This window comes from Strix aluco, chromosome 11, assembly GCF_031877795.1.
Source record: "Strix aluco isolate bStrAlu1 chromosome 11, bStrAlu1.hap1, whole genome shotgun sequence".
NCBI classification, from domain to species: Eukaryota; Metazoa; Chordata; class Aves; order Strigiformes; family Strigidae; genus Strix; species Strix aluco.
The window spans coordinates 22,170,156-22,193,885 of NC_133941.1; the positions used below are offsets into that span (position 1 = coordinate 22,170,156).

The 23,730-nt window shown below is 39.7% G+C and overlaps 1 protein-coding gene across 8 annotated transcripts in view; it reads right to left on the reverse strand.

Annotated features, from left to right (window-relative positions):
• RAF1 (Raf-1 proto-oncogene, serine/threonine kinase) overlaps positions 1–23,730 on the reverse strand; it is an 80,861-nt gene that overhangs the window by 23,925 nt on the left and 33,206 nt on the right. For 4 of the 8 annotated variants that reach the window (XM_074836639.1, XM_074836633.1, XM_074836640.1 and 1 more), the window contains exons 2-3: positions 1,557–1,772; positions 498–610 (exon numbers count right to left, since the gene is read on the reverse strand). In XM_074836639.1, coding sequence (XP_074692740.1) covers positions 498–610; positions 1,557–1,772 — 329 coding nt within the window. Of the gene's footprint in view, positions 1–497; positions 611–1,556; positions 1,773–4,760; positions 4,848–9,973; positions 10,030–20,685; positions 20,845–23,730 lie in introns of those variants that run through there. The other 4 variants (XM_074836637.1, XM_074836634.1, XM_074836636.1 and 1 more) reach the window with 4 other exon arrangements.

A 23,730-nucleotide genomic window follows, 5' to 3' on the forward strand; every position in this document is an offset into this window, starting at 1 on the left:
TCCTACAAAAAAATAAGGAATATCTGAAGTGAGATTTAAATCCAAACATTGAAAAGTTGTAAAGGAATGTAGAGCCTTAAAACTGAGCACACAGAGGAGACGTTCATTTAAGTTGGCTAAGAATCACTAGCACTGAAGTTTACCAAGTACAAACGCAGAGGAGAAATGCACCTCAAATACGAAGGCATGTCGCATCATTTTATCTAGAGTATGACAAAAGCCTCTGTAAGACGCTACAAGTACTTGAGTGTACCCCTCACTTTTGAGTGTTTTTAAGATTTAGCTTTGAAACAAAAATAAAATTTTTAATACCCAGGAAGCTGAAGGAGTTGCCCTAGAGGAGAGTAAAGAAAACAACATGGAAGTGTTCACAACCAAATTCTGCTTTTAAAAGAAACTAGCAAGAGAAAGGAAGAAAGCTTCATTGCTGCTATTCTAAAAACAAGATTCTTACATCCTCTAGTTGAAAGTTTCACATATAAATTCCAGACTCTTACCCTTTTGGTTCAGTAAGAAGTCGAAAAACTGCACAGCATTCTGGCTGCAGACCTCTTACTTTAAGTGCCTTCATAAGACAGTCATGCAACGTCATCCCATTTCGCACATTTACCTATGATCAAAGGAAAAAAAAAAACTTTAGTGAGTGATTCCAGAAGTAAGTTCTTTAAGTTTTTTAGTTTGGGGTTGGGTTGTTGGGTTTCTTGGGGGGGGTGGGGGGGGGTGGGGCGGGGAGTCAGTCATTCCTTTTTTTTCTCCTTCTCTTTATAAGTTCCAGTAAAACTGCACAGCTGTTCACTTTTGAAGTTAATGTACAGATAAATAAAAATTACTTGTATGATGTAACAACAGTCCGCTGTGCCTTCTGATTTAACTTGCCGCACGGTAAGCCAACCTGTCAGGCAGGCATGTTTTCTGCCATAAACTGTTGTGTACTTATGCAAAGGAAGTTTTGAAGCCGTTTTATAACTTTTCAATTTCTTACAATTACTAAGTTTCTGTGAAACAGGATTTTATACAGCCCTCATACAAGTAGGTAGCCTATAAAAGTAATAAAAATGCAGGCAAATGGAGTTACTTTAAGTATAGAAAAAGGCTTAATTTAGATTTCAGGGAACTTTGCATAAGACTATTATTCGTACACTCAGCTCCAAGAAATCGAATAGAAATATTCGCTCAAGAAGTTTCACTTTGGCTTTAACTACCATACTTCACTGTAGACATTCAAGTGAAGAAATCGGTGACAGAAACCACTACATGTTTTACTTCATACAGGCATCATTGTTTAGGTCAGCCAACTACTGTCTTTTAATGTTAAGTATGTAAGCAAGTATCCTGCTCGTGTATATCGGAAAAATACAGCACTGAGGTAGAGAAATACAGGTTCTCAAAATACAGATACACTGCTTTCAAAAGGTGTCCTCTAGAATTAACAAACCAATGACAACACAATCACAGTAAGACCTTTGTGAAGCCTGGCATTTCTCTTGCCAGGCACGTCATAGCGTTAGCAATGGGAACAGTAAGACGTTTCTAACATAAAGGTACTGTAGACTTACCACCGTGCGCTGCTTGTTGGGCAAGAAAACACGAATAGTATTACTAGTTTTGGACGTATCTGATATTTTGCCATCATCAGATGCTCGGCGTTGATAACCAAACTGCTGGACAATAGTAGGTGAAATACAGTTTGGGCCATCAAAGACAGAATCCTTGAGTCCAAAACCATTACTGATAGTCTTCCAAGCTCCCTGAATGTGCTCCATTGATGTGGTCTAAGAAACAAAAATGGAGAGTCAGGGAAAATTACAATATCCTCCGCAATAATGTGGTACTCTCTCTTCCTGAGACAACAGACCTCACAGCGTCTTTTGAAAGCATCTGAAAACTGCACTGCCTTCTCCCTTGTGACGTGATCAACCTACACACACATGGTACAGTTCACCCACATCTGCAAAATTAGCCTTAGTCTTGAAAGCATTTGACTTTCTGCACATAAAGAGATCGTCAGTAATATATGCATAATTCCTCTCACTGCATCTCTGGTGTCACAGGAACAGTTTACCATCATGTTAGTTTAGATAATCAGTGCCTGAAGGGCCTTCAGAAAGGTGGCTGGATGCTAGCTGCAGGCCAAAAGAACAGTCCTGTAAGCCAGATATGACATGGAAGCATTAGCACAGACTGTAGTATTAGGAAAAAGGCCCGACAGGAATTATAATAAAAAGCATTCACAGAAGAAATTCCATTTTTATCAGTGATTTTGGGGCTTTTGTTTGGGGCAGGGGGTTTTGGTTGTTGGTTTGTTTTGTGGTTTCTTTTTTTTTTTAAGGGTAGCAAGTTTAATACTGTTAGTGTACAACAAAAACATAACATTTTAATAGTATCACAATTTACATAGTATGAAACAGCAAAAAAATTAATTCTAAAACCACACACACACTATGCTCAGCTACATTTCACCATAAACCTCTCCTGGTGCAGGGACACGAACAACCCCCTGCATACCTCCAAATCAGCACACAGTACTCTTTCTGCACACTCAGGGACAAAGATAAAGGTACCAGTGTATTTTTTTCCTCAGCTATCACAGCTTCAATGCAGCTTGAACCCCAAATGCATCATTCAAAACTAAGCAAAAACAAAGTCTCAAACATGTACTCCTTGCTAAATTTCCAAGTAGCCAGATTAATTACCAAGCTTTCAAAAAGAAAAACAAAAATTAAAAAAGGAACAGTGAAAATAAGCATGGTAGTTCTAACTTCCTAACTAATTTCCTCCATAAAACATCTGAGAAACTGGTGTCCAGAACTACACAGTGCAAGTGCACATCTTTTGTCATGTTAGTAGATTGTTTCCAAATTAATCTTCGGGGGTTGTGCACACACAAATATTCCTGATCACCTCAATGAAAGGTAAAGAAAGTTGTATTAAAGCTGCAAAGTCAAAAAGCAAATCAGTCACAAAATGCCAAAATAAAGGTCTTCCAGGCAATCTTAATTCCATCGCCTTATGGTCCAGGAAATACTTACACTGAAATACCTACATTGTTCCCCTGAAATCACCAATAACTTAATTCAGTACCTAACACAAAACACTCTTTTCCTGAACACCGATCAGTATCTATTAAAGTCTCATTTCTTGTGTGGTCCTGTACCTCCTTTGTTGCAAATTATTTGAACCCTCCAATTCATTTCCTCATGCCCTTTTGTGTAGCACCCATGCCAAAAGAAAAAAAAAAAAAAAAAAAAAGGAGCTCCTCTTATCCCACACATTCACATGCTTATGTCAGAGAAAAGAAGACGGTGTTTGTTACAGTTGAAGAGCTAAAGTATTGGAATTCATGGAAAAAAAGATCTCCAGTATTAAATGTGCATTTTCAGATGCCCAGAAGGATAAACTTTGAATTTCAGAGTGTTTTCACTCACAACACAATTCTGAAAAGCCTTAGCTAGATTTGTAAGTACTCAACATTGCTACAGACCAAAACCCAGATCTGACTAGTAGCTAGAAAGGAAACATGTAACAACAAAAAGGTTTGGTTTCTATGAAGCACCTACCATCGCATGCAAACTCTGCAGCAGAAGAACTCTAGGCCTCTTACATTCTCTCTACAAAAGGATCTTTTGGTCAGTTCATGAGCATTTCTCTCACAGACAACATACCCAACAACAACATGCATATCCCCTCCTTCCCTCCTGCCAATCGTTGTCATTCCTGCTTCAATGCCATCAGGTGTGCAGGTCCAGTTGTTCAAAGGTTCAAAATATTTAAATGTCAGTAAGATTTAAAACTCAATACCCAATCAACATCTAGTAGGATTTAGATACAGCTAAATGAGTAACTCATTAGATGGTAACAATAAAATCAGAGTGGAGATAAACTGTTAGGTAAGAGGGGTAAGATGAAACCCAGACAGCTTATTCTCTTTCCTCCTCTTACCCGCTATGGGGAAGCCTACTTTATTTCACCCTTCTAGGTAATGCACGAGACAAAACAAGAAGAGGAGCTCAACTGGATTTCTCTACTACGTAAGTTGGGATAAGGGATAGCGGAGCAACCACCAAAACCTCTTTGCTGTCACTGCTCACGTAAGTTGACAACACCCTAACGTTACAGCCTTTGTATTTAATATATTGACATGCTGCCAACATTTCCTGAAAAATTCACGAGAAAACAGGAAATGACAAGAAATTCAAACTTGCACCTTGAAAAAAGCTAAGTTTCATACCAAAAAAGGTACTTCCCTGCTCTAATGGTGTTCTCTTGTTCAAATATGAAAGGCCCACTGCATACTGTAGAACAGCCTACTAGAAAAGACATTTTGAGGTAGTTGTACACACAGTCAGAAAAACTTTATAAGAGAGCAATGGCTAGCAGTCTTCTGTACAAATACACATTGTACAAAATGTACAAAATACAAATGTCAGTTGTACCTCTGATTATGCATCTGCATCCTTCCCTTTCCAAGGATCGTTGCCTCAAGTAAGTGCTGGATATTCCCAGGACTGTGTACGTCTGGCATAATCCTCTCTTCCAGCAATGCCCTGCTCTCTCTTGCCACCACGCCTCATCAGTGCATTTTTGCCATCTTTTTGGCTGCAGCTGATGCCTGTGTCCCTGGCAGCTTGGGTTTGCTCACTGGTGTTAAGAGTTCTTTTTCTAGAAAATGAAAGCACCTCCTCACCTCAGCAGGCAAATTTAAACCATGCAATCCTTAGCTCTCTGCCCTGTTTAAACTGAAGGCTATGGGTTCTACTCACATGCTTCAAGAAGGAGCCACCACTGAAGGGAGAAGATGAGAACTTAGCTCAGATCTGGCCTGGAGTGGACACAAACCTGCAAGTGGCCTGAGGGTGAAGGGGTAGGGGAGAAGAAAGGGAAGTTTAAAAGACATTAGCAGTCTTCCAGGGAGAGACAGGGAATCCGTGATGAAAAGTTGCTAAAGCTGCTCTTGGCATCCATGGTACAAGGACATGCAGTTGGTAAGGTGGAGCTTGTGGAAGAAACAGCAGTAATCAGTTGTCCTGTTGCTGACTTTTGCAACTGTTCAGAGGCAACCCTCATGTGTGTGACAGGAGGCTCCAGGTCCTCAGAAATACCTCTTCGCTCAGGCCAAGAGCCTTCTAATCAAGAACACTTCAATTCTGAAACCACATGGGCAGCCACTGGACACGCCCACTTCTCAAACCTAGTCACTGTTCTCATTCCAAATTATTATCATGAAAGAATAGAGACAGTCATAAAGTCTGCTTCTTAAGAAGTAATTTACAAATTAATTACATCTTTCCCATGCCCTCTAGTGTAAAGAAAGCTAGCTTAAAAAACTATATGAATATATACAAAAATATCCACTCTGAACTCAAACAGCTCACTGCACATATAAATATGAGGCAAGAGAATTAGCATGGCAACTACTCGACCAGCTTTGCACTGACCAGAAAAAATTAAATATATAATCTCATATCTTCTCCAACTCTCTCAAGATATACACCAATTCACTCCAGTGAAAAGATGTTTGATGTGTTCTAAAGAGAAATTTAAACTAAAGGAGGAATGATTTTACAATTATGTCTCCATAAATACGTAATTCTTAGTTTGTCTATTCCAGAAAAACTAGCTTTTCTTCACTTAAATGAGTTACAAGCATGTTTTTGAAATGTTATCATTACCAGATACGAGATTTATGTTTATGCCATGCTCAAATAATCCATTGCCAGCTGAATGTTTTCATGCATCTCTAAAATTTTTCTTTAAAATTTTTCTTCCTGCAACTCTTCACTTTCATGAAAATGACTTCAAACAGACTGTCTACAACTGAAAAACTGCAACAGCAGCATTCAAAGAATATTTTAAGATATTAAAGTATATCAGTCCCCTTGTAGATCCAGTACTGCTAGGAAACTGATACTGCTTCATTTCATATTAAACATTCTATCTGAGCAGAAGAAAAAATCTCATACTATTCCTTCACCTCCCACAGGTATACCGCACACTGTGACCAAGACTGCATTTTTCATTAGTATTTTTTGCATAGATTACAGTTTCTAATAATTAGTCATTTGAATGAGCATTAAAACCAAATGCACAAAACAGCTACGCAATGTGCACATCTCACAGTAACAAATTCCTAGAGATCATTCACTTATATCCACTCAGATCATACACTCGTATCATTTATTCATATCCGAAAGATACTTTAGATTCCTTTTAACTTTTTCTATGACCAGTAAAAAGTGTTTAGTCTGAACTGTTAAAAATTTCAGTGTGTCTCCCTAAGGAATGCTGAAACTGGTAATGAAGAAGTTGGAAAATTCACAGGATACAAAGCTAAACTCCTCTCAGTATAGAGCTTAGGTGCTTTGCCTTTTCCTTTATTTCTGAAACCAAAAGCTTTTAAAGAAAATGTAAATGCAGTTCCCCTTCCCAACACACACATGCTGCCATTTTTATCCACACGAACAATTAACAGTCACAGTTACATTTAATGAACTACATATAAAAGGCAAATCACCACAGAACAAAACCGAGAATCCATTTCGAAATTAAGATTTTTGTTAGAAAATATAAGCTTTAGAAGTTGCTTATAAGAAAAGTTTTCATCTCTGACACAAAAAGATCAGTAATACATTTAACTGAGGTCTTTTCTCAGTTCCCCTCCCAATCAGTAATTCTCAATTTCTTTGATATTGCATGGGTGACCACTTGCCAGGGGGTGGGGGGGGGGGTGGAGGCGAGGAAACCCACACCAAACAAGTATAGCAGTATTTTTTAAAAATAGCTTTTCATATCAGCAGAAGATAAATATGGACCCATTCCTATATTAATAAATAAAGCTGTGATCCATGTAAACATAAATGCAGGGCATGAGTTAGGATCAGTCCAGCAACCCAAGCAGATCTCGTACATCTACAAGGTTGGTGTTTATCTATCGACACAAAAAAGCAAGCTCTTCCCTAAGCAAACTAACAAAAATTTTTTTTTAAATTAACATGAGGAAATGTTATTGTTCAGGGGAAAAAAAAAAACACCAAAACCAAACAAACCCCCAACGAACCAATACTGAAAGATTACACATATAACTTCTGCCTCAGTTGTTCTGATCTTGGAAGTATCTTTTCTCATCTTTTTCTCTATTTCTCGGAACCATTCATTTCTTAGTCACTACTTCAGCCATTATGCTGCTAATGTAATTTTGAAGTATTTAAGGAAAAAAATAACATTGGTTTTCCAACAATTGGGCTCTACAGTAAGGAGGGCTCAAGCAATACAACTGTCTGACTGATTAATCCTGTGCAAGATTAACACCTTTTTTTATTTAAGAGTAACTTTCAGAGCGAAACTTTGGTGAGTAAGCATAAACCAAGTCATATTACTTGGATGTAGTAGGCTGTACTTTGGGCTCTGGTTATTTATATCGGTTACATATATTTATCACCAAAACTATCTGCACCTTCGGACACTCTGTGCCTGATCTCTTGATTTGAACAGCTCTAGGCTACTTTTCCTAACCAATTTTTTAGGAAGATCTGTTTGGCACGTCCTTTCCACACAGATCATTCCCATGTCAGTCACCTATTTCTTTCCACGTGAAATTTCTATCAAGTGCAAATGTGGAGCTCGATAGTTTCCCCTACAAAACCTGAATTCCTTCATTAGAGAAGCCAGAGCACTGAACACTCTGCTTGTATCTAAAAGAGCACAAAGAGATATAGAATGCAAAATCCTTCCCTTTCCCAAAGCAAAAACCAATCCCAGGTAAAAAGCAAAATGCAGCAAGAGTTTATATAGATTCACAAAAAAACGTTTATAAAATTGCTATTAAAACAGCTATGAAAGAAAAAGGCAAGCAAGGAAAGTACACAAATTTTGCACAAGTTTTGCTAATAAAGCACCAGAACTCTATGTGATGGAGTAAAATTTCCACTTCTTTTTAGTATAATAATTTTTATCTTATAATCAAAATTGATAAATATGGAGGAGTTGCCACCCAATGTTTTAAATGTGTTCTCTTAACAACATGAAGACTATTAAAGCTGGTGATGTTTAAGACATTCTCATTTTTTAATTTGGTAAATTTAAATGCTTTACTAGAAATAGGAAACATACTGAACACTGCTCTCTTATATCTGATTGTACCAGAATCACATTATATGACTTTCTTGTCACACTTTGCTTTCTTGTTTCTTCACCATCATGTTACACTCTTCTCAGCAGAATCCTCCAAGGACAGACAGATCTTTAAAGCAGACCTTGCGTGGCAGAAGTGGGGCTAAGAGTTTACATGTGTATTGACGTTACACAGACAAGACACTTTGGACAAGCATTTTTTTCCCCCCAAGTCTTTCAATCAACTGTACATACATTCCCAGACACGTGCCTATTTGCATTCTGAACTTGCTCATGCTTGAGTTGTTTCAAGTACGGATGAAAGCCCCAAACTGTGTTTACAGTTGCCTGGAACTCATCCACTTTACAGCAAGGATGAAAAAGTTACTCAAATGTCAGCAATCCACCAAATGCCCTTCCCACACAACTTCTCAAGGATTAAACAAAAGTGACTGAGAATCTCAGCAAAGAATTACTGGCTCTGTCCTCCCTCAGTTGCATGTAGTAAATGAAGTAGCACTGAGGACTCCACCACTGAGAACATTTAAACTAACCTCAGTTTTGCTGAAAAGGAACATAGTCTGAGATTAGGTTATTCAAGTAACTGCTGGGAGCTGCTAGTAACGCAGGCTAGCTGTACAGTTCAGACATACCACAGTTACTGTTCAAATATTGTTGCAAAATACCAGACAATGCTAGATTATCTGTACAGTTAGACAGAACAGAATGCAGTGATCCAGCTAATTCAAGAGTTAGGTGTTCTCTGCAGTCACTCCGGGCAGCTCTAAACTAATACATCTTATTTATTAAATGTAGGCTCTGTGCCAGAACCAGCAATGCCACCGGGAGGTGGATACTGCAATTGTAGGAGCCTGGGCATAGAAATAATGTACAGATCAGAGAGGAGGGAGGGAAGGCATGGAATAGGGGCAACAGCACCAAGAAATGTTTGGAAGGAGTCTTGAGATATTTTTGAGAGAAGATAGAACAAATGATTCGCCTTTGTATTTTATAATAAAGTGCACCTGGGAATAGTTGAACATATGTTTCTACAAAGTGAACTAAACCTAACGTGATACTACTTGAGTATTTTAGTTACAAACTGCCTGGGACAGCTCTGTCAACTTCATTTTATTGTTTCCTATGCACTGGTATTCGCAAAGAAGCCTGCATAAAATGGCAAATAAAAAGTGAACGCAATTAGAAATTGTAGATTGTATACAAGCAAAATTACTTAACCATGTCAAATATTTACTGTCCTGACTGCCTCCAAAAAGAAATTATGCTCAATTTTAACTCATTATCTCACTAAATACATCCATGAAATTACAGATCTTTGGGTGGGGTTTTATTTATTTAACAAAGTGCCATAAGACTTTGTTTCAGAGGTACAATCTCAGAGGAAAAAAAAAAGAGCAACAACCACCAGTTGGTTGTAAGATAACGTAGATAATGTCACAGACATGATTTACATTAGGTCTGGATTATTCACAACAGACATGTAGTTGTGTGGAAAGGCAAATGCTATTTGGAAAAGACAGGCAAGTATCAAGATCTAAAGATCTGCACTGAGGAAGGGCTTTCTCCCTGCAAAGTAAATATCCATGGAGACTGACTAAAGTAAGAGCTTAAGTTAAACATACACTTCTGATAAAGCAAACACTGGAGCAACTGTAGATATCATATCAATTTCGTGGAATTTTTCAAAAAACAAAAAAGCAAATTTTAATAGCAGTGAAGGAATACAAGCACAAAGCTCGGTTGTGATAAGTTTCCCTCTCCGCAGGAAAGAACCAGGGACCTCAGAAGAAAGAATGGGGCAGGGTAAGGAGGAAGGGAAATATAACCACAGATAGTTAATTTATACCTTTAGTTTTCCTTTAAGCGAATGAAGTCCTATCACAAAAGGATGAAGTACATCATCTGTGGAAGGCAACACAAAAAAAGATATTTACTATTTTAATAGACAAACTTACATAGATGCACAACATACCAAATTAATAACAAAAAAAATGTTTAGTGAAATACATCAATAGTAGAGTTAACTTATCATCCTTCTACTGTTAAGAATTTTCAGGGCCTCCTAGCTTCTCATTATTTTATGCAACGTTTCAGTGCAATGAGACGCACTGTGTAAGGCCAGACTGCATGACAACCAATGCTACCCCAGCTCAATGTAATCTCATTCTTATTCAAGAACATCATAAGCTAAAAACTCACTGAAGTAAAACTTAAGTACAAGTTCCTCACTTTACACAGAAACACCTTGCTGACTCACAAATGTTATGACAAATCTTGGATCCAAAACAAGCAAACAAAGTAGTAAGCAGCTAAGCCTCTGAAGGCTCTCTGTATCTTGCATATAAGCATTAACTGTAAGAGGAAGAATTTCTAGGGAAGCTGAAGAAGTCTTGATTAAAAGACTGGAAGCTCAGATTAGTTAAAGAAAGAAGTGTAAGTCAAACATAGAAAAATATTCAGTAGATAGTAAATGGTAAAATGCTTTCTTATCCAAAGTTCCCATCCTAATTCACAATTCCTAAAACAATCCTACGCAGAGATGATTAGAGAACGCAAAGATGCAACACAGTCACAGAGTCATTGAGGCTGGAAGTGACCTCTTGAGATCATTTAGTTCCACCTCCCTGCTCAAGCGGGGTCAGTTACAGCAGGCTGCCCAGGACCACATCAGTTGGGTTTGGAGCAGCTCCACAAATACACACTTCACAGTCTCTCTGTGCAACCCATCCCAGTGTCCAACCACCCTCACAATAAAAAGAAGCGTTTTCTCATGTTCAGATGGAGATTCATGTGTTTTGATTTGTGCTCACTGTCCCTAGTGCTCAGTGACAGCACCAGTGAGAAGAGTCCGGTGTCCTCTTCATTCCCTCCCATCAGTGTCTTTATACATTGACGGGATCCCCTGCAAAGCTTTCTCTTCTCCAGGCTGAACAGTCCCAGGTTCTTTTTTTTTTTATATGAAATACAAGAAAGCGTACATTAAAAAATTCAAGAAGAGATCTTATATTGCTAGCTCACTTTTGGTTAGAAGTATCTTCTCTCCTGGATAAGCAGGTGAGGGAAAGGCTTCAATGATGTTACCCAAGACAGCAAACTCCCCAAGACTAACAAGAAACCAGAAGAATGCTTTGGGATCTCCACCTTGAGTCACTTAGTAATTTTAAAATTAAAACCTACTTACAGTCTGAACTGTACGTTTACCCTGCTTACTAACTTGCATAGCTCTCTACAGCAAACATTTAGGAATGTGACATACAAAATACTGTGAATATGGTTTCCATTGTGGAAAAAGACAAACAGGGAGACTGGGGAGAAGGGAGAAGTATTTCTGTCTTTTTCACACTTGAGAAAGAGCTGAGATCTTTAGTTCTAACAGAAGACAACCAGTCAGCAATAATGACATATTTTAAAAATAACCCACAATGAATCAAGGGGGAGGAGGTGTTGTTTATTTGTTTATTTTTTAACAGATAACATTACTGAGGAATAAGGTGTGGAAAGTGATGTGACCAGAAAGTATGTGGGGGCAAGAAGCAAAGAAAGACAGGGAAGATCAAAAACACTGTAAGAACCATAAGAATAAGCAGAGGACCAAAGAAAGACATCCTCATAAGAACCAATATCGTCATGTGGGGGTGAGGGGGAAGTGCTCAGTTGTTGTTTTTTTGTTTGTTTTTTTTTTTTTTTTTTTAAAGTAGCTATGTTGACAATTAGAAAACTGATAAAAACAAGGATACAGTTATGATCCTCACATTTAGCTAAGAGGTCAAGAGATTTGTAAAGACCAGTTCCTGAGGAAAGCAAGAGCTAGAAACTGAGCTGTAAAGAGTCTGGGACAAACTTTGAGAAAATTAATCCAGTCAGTATGATGGACGATGTTAGATGAAAAACTGGAGAGAAAAAACTGATGGGGAGGTCTAGACATTTTACAGACTGAAAATCAAAAGCATTTTCATTGTAAAATCAGCCAGAAGAAAAAGGAATCTCACATACAAATCAAGAAGTGGAAGCATAGCATAAAACAAGTTTGATGGGTTGAAGAAGCAGGTACAGTATTTTGACCTGCAACCAAAGTAATAGCTGTAAGGGAGTAAAAAAAAATCACATATTCTTCTTGACAGGTGAGAGATACATGAAAAACAAAAATCAGTAAGAGCAGTTAGTAACAGAACTGGCAACAAGGAGGGTTTAAGCAGCAAAAGAGTTGACAAAAATACCAGCTGTTATTGCAGATGTGAGATTCAATTAAACCCAAGTAGAATTGTTCACCTAAGACAATGGCAAAGCCAAGGGAGAAGAAAACTACTCTGTACTGGAGGAAGTTTGCCTACTTGCAGGATTTCCACCTGACTTACTCCACAGTGCAAGAGAAGGAGCAAGGGAAGCAGGTGTTTCGTAAGGAGAACGCTGAACTCTCACACAAGTTGATCACTGATCATAATTCAGTGCCAAACCACTGCTTTTGAAAAACTAAAAATTCTGCTACAAATATACACCTAATTGCACAAATAGCCAGAACAAGAGTTTGAAACAAACAAGAGTTTTAAAAATGATAGGTTTGTGTTTTAGTGTTGTCATGTCACTTTTGAACTAGATGCTGACAGTTTTAGAAAATACACCTGTTCCATACTGTATTTAAGATTAGGTAATCACAAACATTAGAGATTTTAGTGCTGCAACTCAGACGGTCATACATCTGCATATGTGATAATCTCTATGTGATACTTCTACAACTGAACCCCAGTGTTATACTGTTACGGCATTCTTGCTGTTTCCTCCAGTTTTCACTACAATCAGTTTGGTAGATACAACACTTTGTCACTGGCAGTGCTGAAAATCTATTCCCAACAAAAAAATATTAGTTTTCTATTGTGTGAAGTAACCATCAACTTTAAATTTAATCTAAACCAGCTAGGCTTTTACAAGTTACAACAAAACCCTCCTACTACACTTATTCCTGAGCTACACTGTTAATTCCCTGCCTTTAAAAATCACGTGGCCTATTTAAAGTCTCCACATGAGAAACTGAGAAAGACAAAACACTCAATATACGAAGGAAACCAAAATTTTTAAAAAAACTCTCTGCCAGACATAAAATATGCAAACAAAAGTGAAAGAATCTCTTACAGCGGCAGTGTTATTTGTGGTGACAAAAGAAAAAGTATTTTCAAATGTAAGAGAATTTTAGTCTTGATCTGCCTGACAATTTTGAAAATTTTCTTCAGAGCATGCAGCACTTTTGTAAAACAAAATAATTCCAGGTACTGTCTTGTAATTTAACATTACAAGGGCAGATCTTACTGGAATAGGTAAAAATAGCACTAGTGAACATGCCAAAGGAGAGTCTTTCCACTATATGGCCAGTGCTTAGATTGCAACATCAGCTGGCTCTCTTTTTATAACCTCTTGATTGCCAGTGAACAAGTTACACAGTCAACTTAAAAGGTTTGAGAAATCTAAGAGTAAGCTCTGGAACTCACTTTCAGCTGAAATCAATCCACTGTATCACTCTGACATGAACACTTTGTTTCAGCATGCTATTATTGCCTGTGTAAGCTTTATACTTGCTTCTAAAGCACTTAACGCAGATGAATGATGTAATTCAGAATATGGTTTATTTTTTGTTAAATGTCAGCATAAAATTAGAGGCTTGCACATTTTGTTTCTTTTGGCTGCAACACACTCTGGAAGCTACTTAACTTACTACATTCTCTCGCAGCCGCACATGTGCCATCCTCCAATGAACCCGTTTTGGCCCATTTTTGCAAACACACCCCTCAACTCCAGCCACCCTGGAACAACCACTCCCTAGCACCTGAACTCTAGATGAGCTTTTTTCAATGTTTCCACATAAAGATAACAACCGTCACAATACGAACTTTTAAAGCTGTTAGACCAGTGATCAAACTGAGACAGAAATGTTGTTTTGCTCGAAGAAATTCATGCTCCTTCGCCAGCAGCTTGACTTACAGATGACTGAAATTGCTTAGCTTTCTAATTAGGTACAAGGGAAACCAGTATCCTCCCATCTCCAACACCACAAACAGGTTTCTGCCTGCTCATGCCTATAGATTAGTATTGATTGGACATGGCTTTCCAAAGTTATTGGAGGGGGAGACAGGGAGGGAAAAGAAAGCTATAAAAAAAAGCACGAAATCGCGTAGCTTACACAGTTACTATTACATTTTTTTCCCTCAATCTAAGAAAAACTGAATGATCATCAATATATTTAACTCTCCTTAAGTTTGAAAGTGCTGGCATAACCAAAAATATGTTTCTTACTTGCACACAGTGGCCCCAGCACTGTGTGTCTATACGAGGACATATACATAGGTCTCATGCTAATTCAAAAGTCGAGTTTAGACACATTTGCCATACTTAATGCATGAGTTTTACAATACCTGTTTTACAAAAAAACCCATCAAATTACAAGAACTGACAAAAATTATTTTAGTGGGCTCATGAAATAGATTAGACCTGAAGCAATTCAAATTCTATGAGAAATTATCAAAATAAGGAAAATATTAATCTGACACTAACCTTAGAATTAACAATTACCAGGTAAATTCTGAACTTCTACAATTCTAAAAAAAGGTTTTATAGAATCCGAAGCTGGAGTCACATTCTATGTCATAAACAGGATCAACTTTCAGTGAAACTTATAACAAAGTTTCTAAAACAAAGTTAAAAAACCCCCAAGTTGTTACTGTATATCAAAATACACCTTTCCAAATGGAAGCTAAAGAGGAACCACTCATCTCAATTAAAACGCACCTTGCTTTTTCTTTTAGAAGAAATTTATAAAAATACTGTACTTTCTATGATAATTTTGGAATAACATAACTAGAATTTTTTTGGTAGCAATAAATCAGGAATTTTTAAAAAAATCGTTACAGTATTTTTTTTTCCCAGCAACACTGTCACCATTGAAGCTTCCATTCTAATGGTCCTCCCTACATTTACTATATTACTTTGCAGGACTATCCCTCTGTATTCCTACATTTCTGTTACAATTCCATGCAAACAAAAGGGAGCACACGTAACTTCACCTGTTTCACTATGCTTACTTCACTTTCACCAAGAAAACTCTTATGTAAAAATCTCACACATAGTTTCTTCTACACAGGGAAAATTATAGAATAAAGAATGATAATTTACTTGCTTGTCCAACAAGCAGTCACAGTGGGGGAGACACAGTTCCTCTCTTTCACAGGTAGGAAGAGACTAAGAAGAGAACAGTGCTTTTTGTGGTATGCTAATAGACTGAACAGACCACTCTAGAAAATATTGAAAGCATGACCAGACCTTGAGCAAAAGCTGTTAAATGAATGAGAATAGAACAAGAAAGTGGAATATGCAAAACCTAGCACAAATCACTGATAGAGTTGACGGAGCCATATACTGGAAGCAAATGACTAGCAAAATAAAAGACATTACAGAAAAAGAAAAAAGGTTAGTTATATATTAAGGTTTCTCAACATATACCTAAATGTTAGCCCTACAAAGGTGCAAATGCATTAAAGACATTTTTCTTCTAGTTGTGTGCCACCTTGCATCTCCCTCCTCCTAGTCTCTCCAGGTAGGTGTTCCTGAAACACTCATTTTCAAAACTCTAGCTTGTTCTATAGTGAAAAAAATTTATGTAACAGAAGACTATAATGGGGGCTCTGAGCCATTTTTTAAAGTCTAAACCTCTGAGCCAGCTTTAATTAATATGGTTAACCCCATGCCACACCCAGCTGCAAGTCAGTGAGGCAACCTCCCTCTGGCTTGTGAACTAAAAATATACAAGATGTCTCAACTGCTCTTAACCGATACTGCGTATTTCAATTGGAATGCAACATTAATTAACACCCTTTTGTCAGCTGTTTGTCAGAAATGAAATATTTTAGGGTCAAACCAATAGCAAGTATGCAACATAAACTGAAATCTGAAATGAAGCAACGTTAACACAGCAGTGAGAGAAAACAGGCAGCACTACCGTAATCAACTCAACATCTGCAGAGAGCCACAACACAGCAAGTGAAAGAGCAATGAAACTGAGAACAACAAAAACAACAACATAAAAAGGGGCTTATATCAGAAGAGCTGGAGATACAGGTCCCATTTGCAGATTTTCAGATAGTGAAAAGAAAACAAGGCAGAGTCACTTACACATTCACCACATGCACAGATTATTTGCAAGGCAATTCTAAAACTCTTTTGCCTGAAGTTAAAACCAATCAGCTTTGATTTAACTGTGCTACTGCTCTGCTTCGTTTATGCAAGCATGCAGGGTACGTTTGGAACATGCATAGGAGAAATGGCAGAACACAGACACACCTGCAACTGCAAACAAATCCAGTGACCTGCATCTGCCACTGTATTGTTCCACACGAATCCAGCATTTTTCTGTGTTAAAATCTTCACTCTAAAAAGCTTGTCATTCCCCATAAGCAAGCAAAAATCTCTGGAAAATTTATCATTCAATCATACTATGTCACTTAAAACCCTGAAAAAAGGATACTCACGTAAACTTTAGTAATTATCAGTTATAATTCTTAGCTCTGAAGTCTACCAAGAAAATGCTTTACTCATTTACAAATGACTCAAGAACAACGCTTTGTTTATCGTCTACTGTATGCACTGCAGCATTTCAGTACACAAGATGACCATATTCTATTAAACTGTAAAAGGTCAGTACACACTGCTGCAATAAAATCAACTCTGTGCGAAACAGACGACATTTATAATACAAACACAATATTCAAGTCACTAAAGGAATAAACGTGCGCCAGCTGCTTTTCAAAGCAAAATTGTTGTTTACAAAAAAATAGCGTGCGCAGCAAGAGCCAACAGAGCACTGAGAATTATTCACAGAACTTTGTCCAAAACTGACTATCTTTTCAGAAAAACTAGGAACATTGCTAAATATAACTTATTTTGTATGGGTAATCCAGATAGGTAATTCCTTCACGCCGTCTCCAAATGCATGAGCTAATGCATGCTCGTTGCTAACATACCTTGTTAACTTGTCAGAAAGCTAGCATTTTTACCTGATTTCCTAGTGTTATAACAACTCCTCTTTCAATTAATTTCTAGAACTGACAAAACGTTTCCACAACCTTATTCAACGCACAATGGAAAAGTTTTGCACAAGCAATTACACAAAATCCATCAAAATCGGTACAATGCAGATGTGAACACGTCTGCTCATTTACAGATTAAATTTATGAAATTTACTGAAACCATGCTTAAATTACCACGCTTGAACTTTTAGTTAAATCATAAGTTTTAATCTTCCTTTGACTATTTTTGTTACTTCCCCAAACAGATAATTTTGACTTATGCAATGTGATGTTTTTACGAGAAAGAAAACACTGACTTCTATTTCTCTTCATACGGTTAGTCTTCCGATTTCTGCATTTTTAAGTTAGAAGACGGTCCAGGAACTTAATTTCTTAGAAAACAATCATCCTTATCAATTATTCATCTGTTTCAAGCTGAATTTGCATGGAAGTTTTGGAAATTCAACCGCACAAAAAACTTTACTCTTGTTTCCTAGGCGACTGGTCTTATGTGACCATTCCACCCAGCTGTCCTTTGCCTCTCCTCCAGCAACTCTTGGAGACACTAGCTTATTTCAACTAAACAGGTAGGTAGAGGCATCAAGAATAGCAAATTCCCACAGGCTATGGAAATAGGAAGCCAAAGTATGGGAGAATCCTTCATTCTCCCAACCTCTTCATCAGCCAGGGCACCACAGCCCAAACCTTTGGTGTGTCAGCTGCAGCAGCACATCACTACACGACAAAACCAAACCAAGAAAAACCCTCCCTCTTGTCTAGCTGGCAGGCCAAGGAGGTAGACAAGCAACCTGAGAATAGAGGGAGAAAAAATCTAGAGGGTGTTTAAGTAAGGCAATAGCAAAGATGGGGAAGCAAGGGGTGCCACACAAAGATGTGGCAAAGGGAATGACTGAAGGTGTCATGGAAGAGAAAGACAGTATGTTTGCAGCAGAGATGATCAGAGACCCAAATACAAAACTGTACTGAACTAGACTTTGTTGGTTCACTTGCTCTCGTAACGTTTTTAGGAACATAAAAATAATTTAAACATTCTGTATCTATAACACAAAAGTGACTTTATCAGCACAACTCCTGCTTTTGAAACCGACTGAAGACTTATTTATACATAGTAATTCAAGCTAACAGCTTTTGGTTCCCATCTCCTGCAGAAGTTTTAGAACCAACAGCTCTCACCAACTCAATTTAATTTGTTTTCAAAAGACAGAAAACAAGGAAAACTTGTTTTTTCCTCAGCTCCTAGTTTCCCAACAGTGAAGGAGCCAAATAAATAAACTGGGGGGAGGAGGGGAGTATATGTCCCAGAAGAAACTAGTGCTGATTTAGCATACCAAGAAGTGCTGACCAATGATTTCCGTGGGTCATGTTTGTGGTTTATAAAATATGAGTTATTTTAATAAGTTGTAGTAAGTTCAGGCCCTGAGACAGCAGTAACTTCATATGTAATTTGAATAGACTTTGTTGTTGTTAAAGAATAGAAAATGGAAAATTATAGGTAAACACCAAAGGCATTCAACTGAAAAAAATAGTTTTATATCTTTGCAAAAATTATAGATATTTTCTCTGCTACTTCCAGATTTTCTTTCTAAGCAGGTTAAGTCAGCTGTGTTGCACAATAAGTTGTCCAGTACTGTAGATATTAAGTATGGCAACAAACCGTATGAAAAACACCTTCCAGATTTCTGAAAGCATCACTGCTCCAACCCAAGTAAGCTAGTTCACTTCTGATTTAACAATCTAAGATTAAATTGCTTGCCATATTAATCAGTCATCCATTTAATGAGCATATATGCAGATCCATACCTTTTTTTATGATTAATTGTAGCCTTAGGGTTTACCTACAGAAAACTTTCATTAAGACAAACAAAATTAAAGCCACTTCCATTCTGAATGGGTGTCCACAGAACAGATTTAACTGAACTGCCTAAAATTAAGTCTCACATTCACCAATTCAATATTTTCTTCTGCACCAACACTGTAGACATGTCCTAAAGGATAAGCATGTCCATTCAAACTGTATCCTAGTTTTACACAGTGCAGTGATTCTTTACGCAATATTTGGAGCTATTTCAGAGGCATTAAAATAAAAGACATTTTAAAAGTCTTTTGTACAAAACTATTTTCAGATATTTTATGTTGGCTTTGGTTCTGGAAGAATCTCAGTTTTACTCCATTACAGACCCTTCTTGTTTCACATACCTACAACCTACAATTGCATCTGGAACGCACACTGTGCTGAAGCAATTCTACTACAACTGGTTTTGAGATCTCATTGTTCCAGGTAAGGTCCTGTATTTATGGATGTCACTTAAAGGCTAAGAAGGAAAAAAAATTCTACACAAGTTATTTAGCCTGACGTAGGCAAGACGAACAATGGACAAGAGACGTGCTGCTGTTAGCACAGGCAGGTTATTTGTGTGTACATTTAGATTGTAGATAAAAAGAGTCCAGAAACAGCACAATCCTTGAGCCCTGGCTCCAGAGTAACACCATTTCTACATGGCAAAGTTGTAACAGTTCAGAACAAAACAGGAAACTAAAGAATCTTACTCCAGTTTTCAAATGTCTTTTCTTAAACTGGATTAAAAAAAAAATAAAAATCAAGTAAGCAGTTCAAACTGAAGAATGCCTAAACAGAATGCATTCAGTTACGCTAAGACAAGTTAAACGCATTTTCCGTTCTCGGTTCAGGAGACAGCAGATCAAAGTAACAGAGGTTCGCGAGTCCCCGCTGGAAGCACAGCAGGGACAAAGCTGCCCGCAGCGAAGCGGAGACCCGAAGAGGCCGGGCAAGCGGAGCCAGCGCTGGGCAACCCCCCCGCGACCAGGGCACCGCTCCAGGTGCTGCGGGATGCCCGCTGCTCATCCCGCCCGCCACAGCACCAGGCCAGGCCGGGCGGTGCGGGGCCCCAGCCCCGGGGCACACCCGCCTCGGCCGCGCAGCCCCCCCCTCCCCCGGGGCTCCGCGCTGGCACTGACAGGCGGCGGCCACGACACACCTCCCCTCCCACCTGACCCGCCACGGGCCTCAGACCCCGGCTCCCCCTTCCCACCCCGGGCTCTTTTGGCACCGTCCCCGCGCCCGGGTCCGGGCCGCCGCGCAACCTCTCCTCTCGAGGCGGGAGCCCCCCGCCCGGGCCCCGCGGCGGACAGGGCGGCCCCGCGGCAGGGACGCTGGCCCCGGCGGCGGAGGGGAGGCGGCGCGCACTAGACGATCCGACCGCAAAGGGCTCCGCGATGAGCCGCAGGTACGGAGACGGCCGATTCCCCCCTCCTTCCTCCCCCAGTCCCTGTCAGGGGGCGAGCGGCCGCCCTCCCTCGCGCCAGCTTCCCTCACGGCCGAGGCGGCGGCCGGGTCAGTGCGCCCGGGGCTGAGCCGCCGCTAGCAGCAGCCGGCGCCGCTCCAGGCGCCGACACCGAGGAAGGGAGAGCCCTTCGATCCCTCGTTCCCTGCCGTGTCCTCTACCGCTCACCAGCCCCACGCTGCTCCTACCTATGTCACTCCCCCCCGGCGGCTCCCTCCAGGCTCTTGTCCCACTCGGCGCCGTTCGTTTCGTTCCTCATCTAAAATGGCGGCCTCACACTCAGCGAGACATTTATCCTCCGCCCATCGACCTCTCGGCACTCGCCTCCTTCCCTTTCGCCTGTCTCTCCTTCTTTTCCCGTGCTCCTCCTCCCCGCCTCTCGGCCTGACGGCGGAGCGCCGAGCTATCGATAGAGCCCGCTCCTCCCCGCGCCCCCGCCCCCTCGTCGGGCCGCCATTTGGGAGCGGCGGCCGCGGCTGAGGCGCTGCGGGCTGCCCCCGCCCGGCCGCCGGGGTGTTCCCGTCGCCTCTCTTCTCCTCCTCGTCCCGGGTACAGGCCTGGGGGTGGGGCACGAGCTCTGCCACTGCTCCGGGGGAGCTGGAGCGACTCTACCGGGGCGACCGAGCCGCCTCCCCTCAGTCCCCCGGAGGCGCTCGCAGCGCTGCCGCCACCCAGCTCTTACGGTCGCCTCCCTGCAAGCCCGCGCCCCCCGCTCCTCCCTGCCTAGGCTAAATCCCTTGGTTGTTTGACAATTAATTAAATGGGGTGCATCGGCAGCGAGTTAACCCACGGGTTAGCGGCGGGGCCCCGCGGGCAGGCCCCCCCCCCTCCGCGGGCCGCCACCTGCCTCGGCCGCGCTCCCAGAATAGAGCCCGTAAGTCTTACCTGTTCAAAAGCAAACCCTGTTTCTGAAGGGAACGGGCAGAAATTCCCAAGGGGCGGTACGTGCTGAGAGGGGTGGGGTGTGAACTGCTGGGAAAGGTATTTGGGGAGAAATTAAAAAAAAAAAAAAAAATAGCGTGCAACCGCTTTTCCTGGAGGAGACAGGGAACAGCTGTCAGACAGCGATCGCCTGTATGCAACTGCACAGCCTCCATGTACGAGTGAAGATCGTGAAGGACTCTGCTGTCTGCTAAAAGTTACTGCCAGTGCACCACAAACTAACCTAGTTTAGGTCAGGCTTTGAAAATGTACAGCGCTGCACTTTAAATGGTAAACAGTTAATTTATCATCCCAAAACAAAGCTTCTAAGGATAGCCATTGCAAATTAAAACATTTCTCCTAGAACTGTTTTTAAAGAGCATACACGTTTGCATTTAGTCATGTAAGTTACATTAATTGTTAATTAAATAAGCACTTCTCTACAAAGAGCCTCTAGCAAAATTCTCTCAGCCTTATTGGGATTTCTCTACAGAGGAAGGTTTATTCTGATATAAACCAAGGCTTGAGTTCAGCTAAAGTCACATTAACCTCACAGAAGCATAGCAAGGGCAAGGAAAAAAAAAAAAAAAAGTACTGCTGGGCTTGCCTCTCCTAAGCACCAAATAAGAAAAAAAACAGAAAGTCTTTAGCTGCTGGTGCCCTCCAGGAAGAGGTGTGGTTGCCAAGTAATAGGAGATTGAAATGGGGATGGCAACCAGGAGCTCTAGAAAGCTGGAACAGAAATTTCCCTCTCTCTAGAATACTGTGGTTCAGTACATTATTCCCATATGTTTTAGAAGTTATCCACTTATTCCAGTGTAATAATGCCTTAAATTTAGAGGACATTGCTAAAAGAAAGATTTAACTAAACTTTTGTAGTGCTGTTTTACAAGACAAACCACATGGAGATTTCAACCTTTCTATTAGGAAAAGTGCTTATTCTCATTTTTCTCTTCCCCATTGTCATGGGCTCAGACCTACCAAAAAGAAACAGAAAACCCAAATCCAGAACAAGACAGTATCTGCCAAGGACAAAATTTTTAAATGTGAGTCATTATTTTCAAATTTTTATAGAGTAGCTTTTCTCTTAAATGTCACATTTAAACTGAAGGAGTCTCTGATCCACATACACAGTTTACATGACTTTAACAGGAGTCATATCCATGTATCTGACTGCAAGAGTTGGCCCAGGAGAAACAAATAAAGCACTGTGTACGATAAATATTCACATGGCTTAAGACTAAGCATATCCATGTAATATGGTAGACAGTAGTACAGATTTTTGCAATATGCAAAAGGAACTTAAAATATTGTAATATAAAATATGAATAAGAACACATCATAAGAAGCTTAAAAGGAAAAAGGGAAAGAAAAGAGGGGTAGCCACCTCAAAAAGAGGTGATTTTGACAGAAGACCTTTCATAAAGCTTTAATCTTAAAGGAGTAAAAGGATCAAGGATTGTACTCATGAACAAATGAATACAGATATCAAGGAAAGCAGGCCATATTTCAGATAACTAAACAATGTAGTACATGCAAAGAAGCACAATAATTACAAGAAAGAAAAAAGCAAACAAGGAAGCCAAGCAAAGGAACTCAAACATTACAGCACTGAAGTAGAAGGGAAACAAAAATTGAACAAACTTTCCAAAATAAACTGAAAATTATTAGCATTCTTCCTGAGGTTGATCTGTCTTGTGCTTAGTGGTTGGGTTTACAATGTGTTTAACATGTGAATGTCCAGGTATTAGACTTTCATTTGTCCAGGAATATAATCAAATCTTACATTTTCACCATCTGAAGTGTTTTCTACCTCTACAAAAAGCAGCCTGAGAATAAGAACCAGTGCTGCTAAGGTTTAGAGTGGGCTGAGTTAGTGACAGTAACTGTTATCTTGAGATATCTGTCTAGTGGTTGTAGACCTGGGAGCTCCCTTTCATCCAGTGGGTATGTCACCCAGGCAGAGCCATCTCAGCTTCACAGACTTCAGTTTCCTCATAGTTAAAAATGGGATGAATGATTCTGAGTGACCATCTTTGAGAAGAGTTTTAATACTGACTGCTAAAAAGCAGCATGTAAAAAAGTTAAACCTATTACTTATTTGTTGTGGTTTGATTTGCGATGTGCAATATTCATGTATTCCCAGTCTACTGTGATTACTTGGGGAGTCTCAAAATACATAAAATGTTATAAGTGGCATTGTATAACCTTAACTGTGTCTTTAGTACATAAAATACCTATAAGCCTCAGAAGAATTGAGCAGCAAGAATTAGGGGTGTAATGCTGGCTGGGAAAAAGAAGAAATATATACA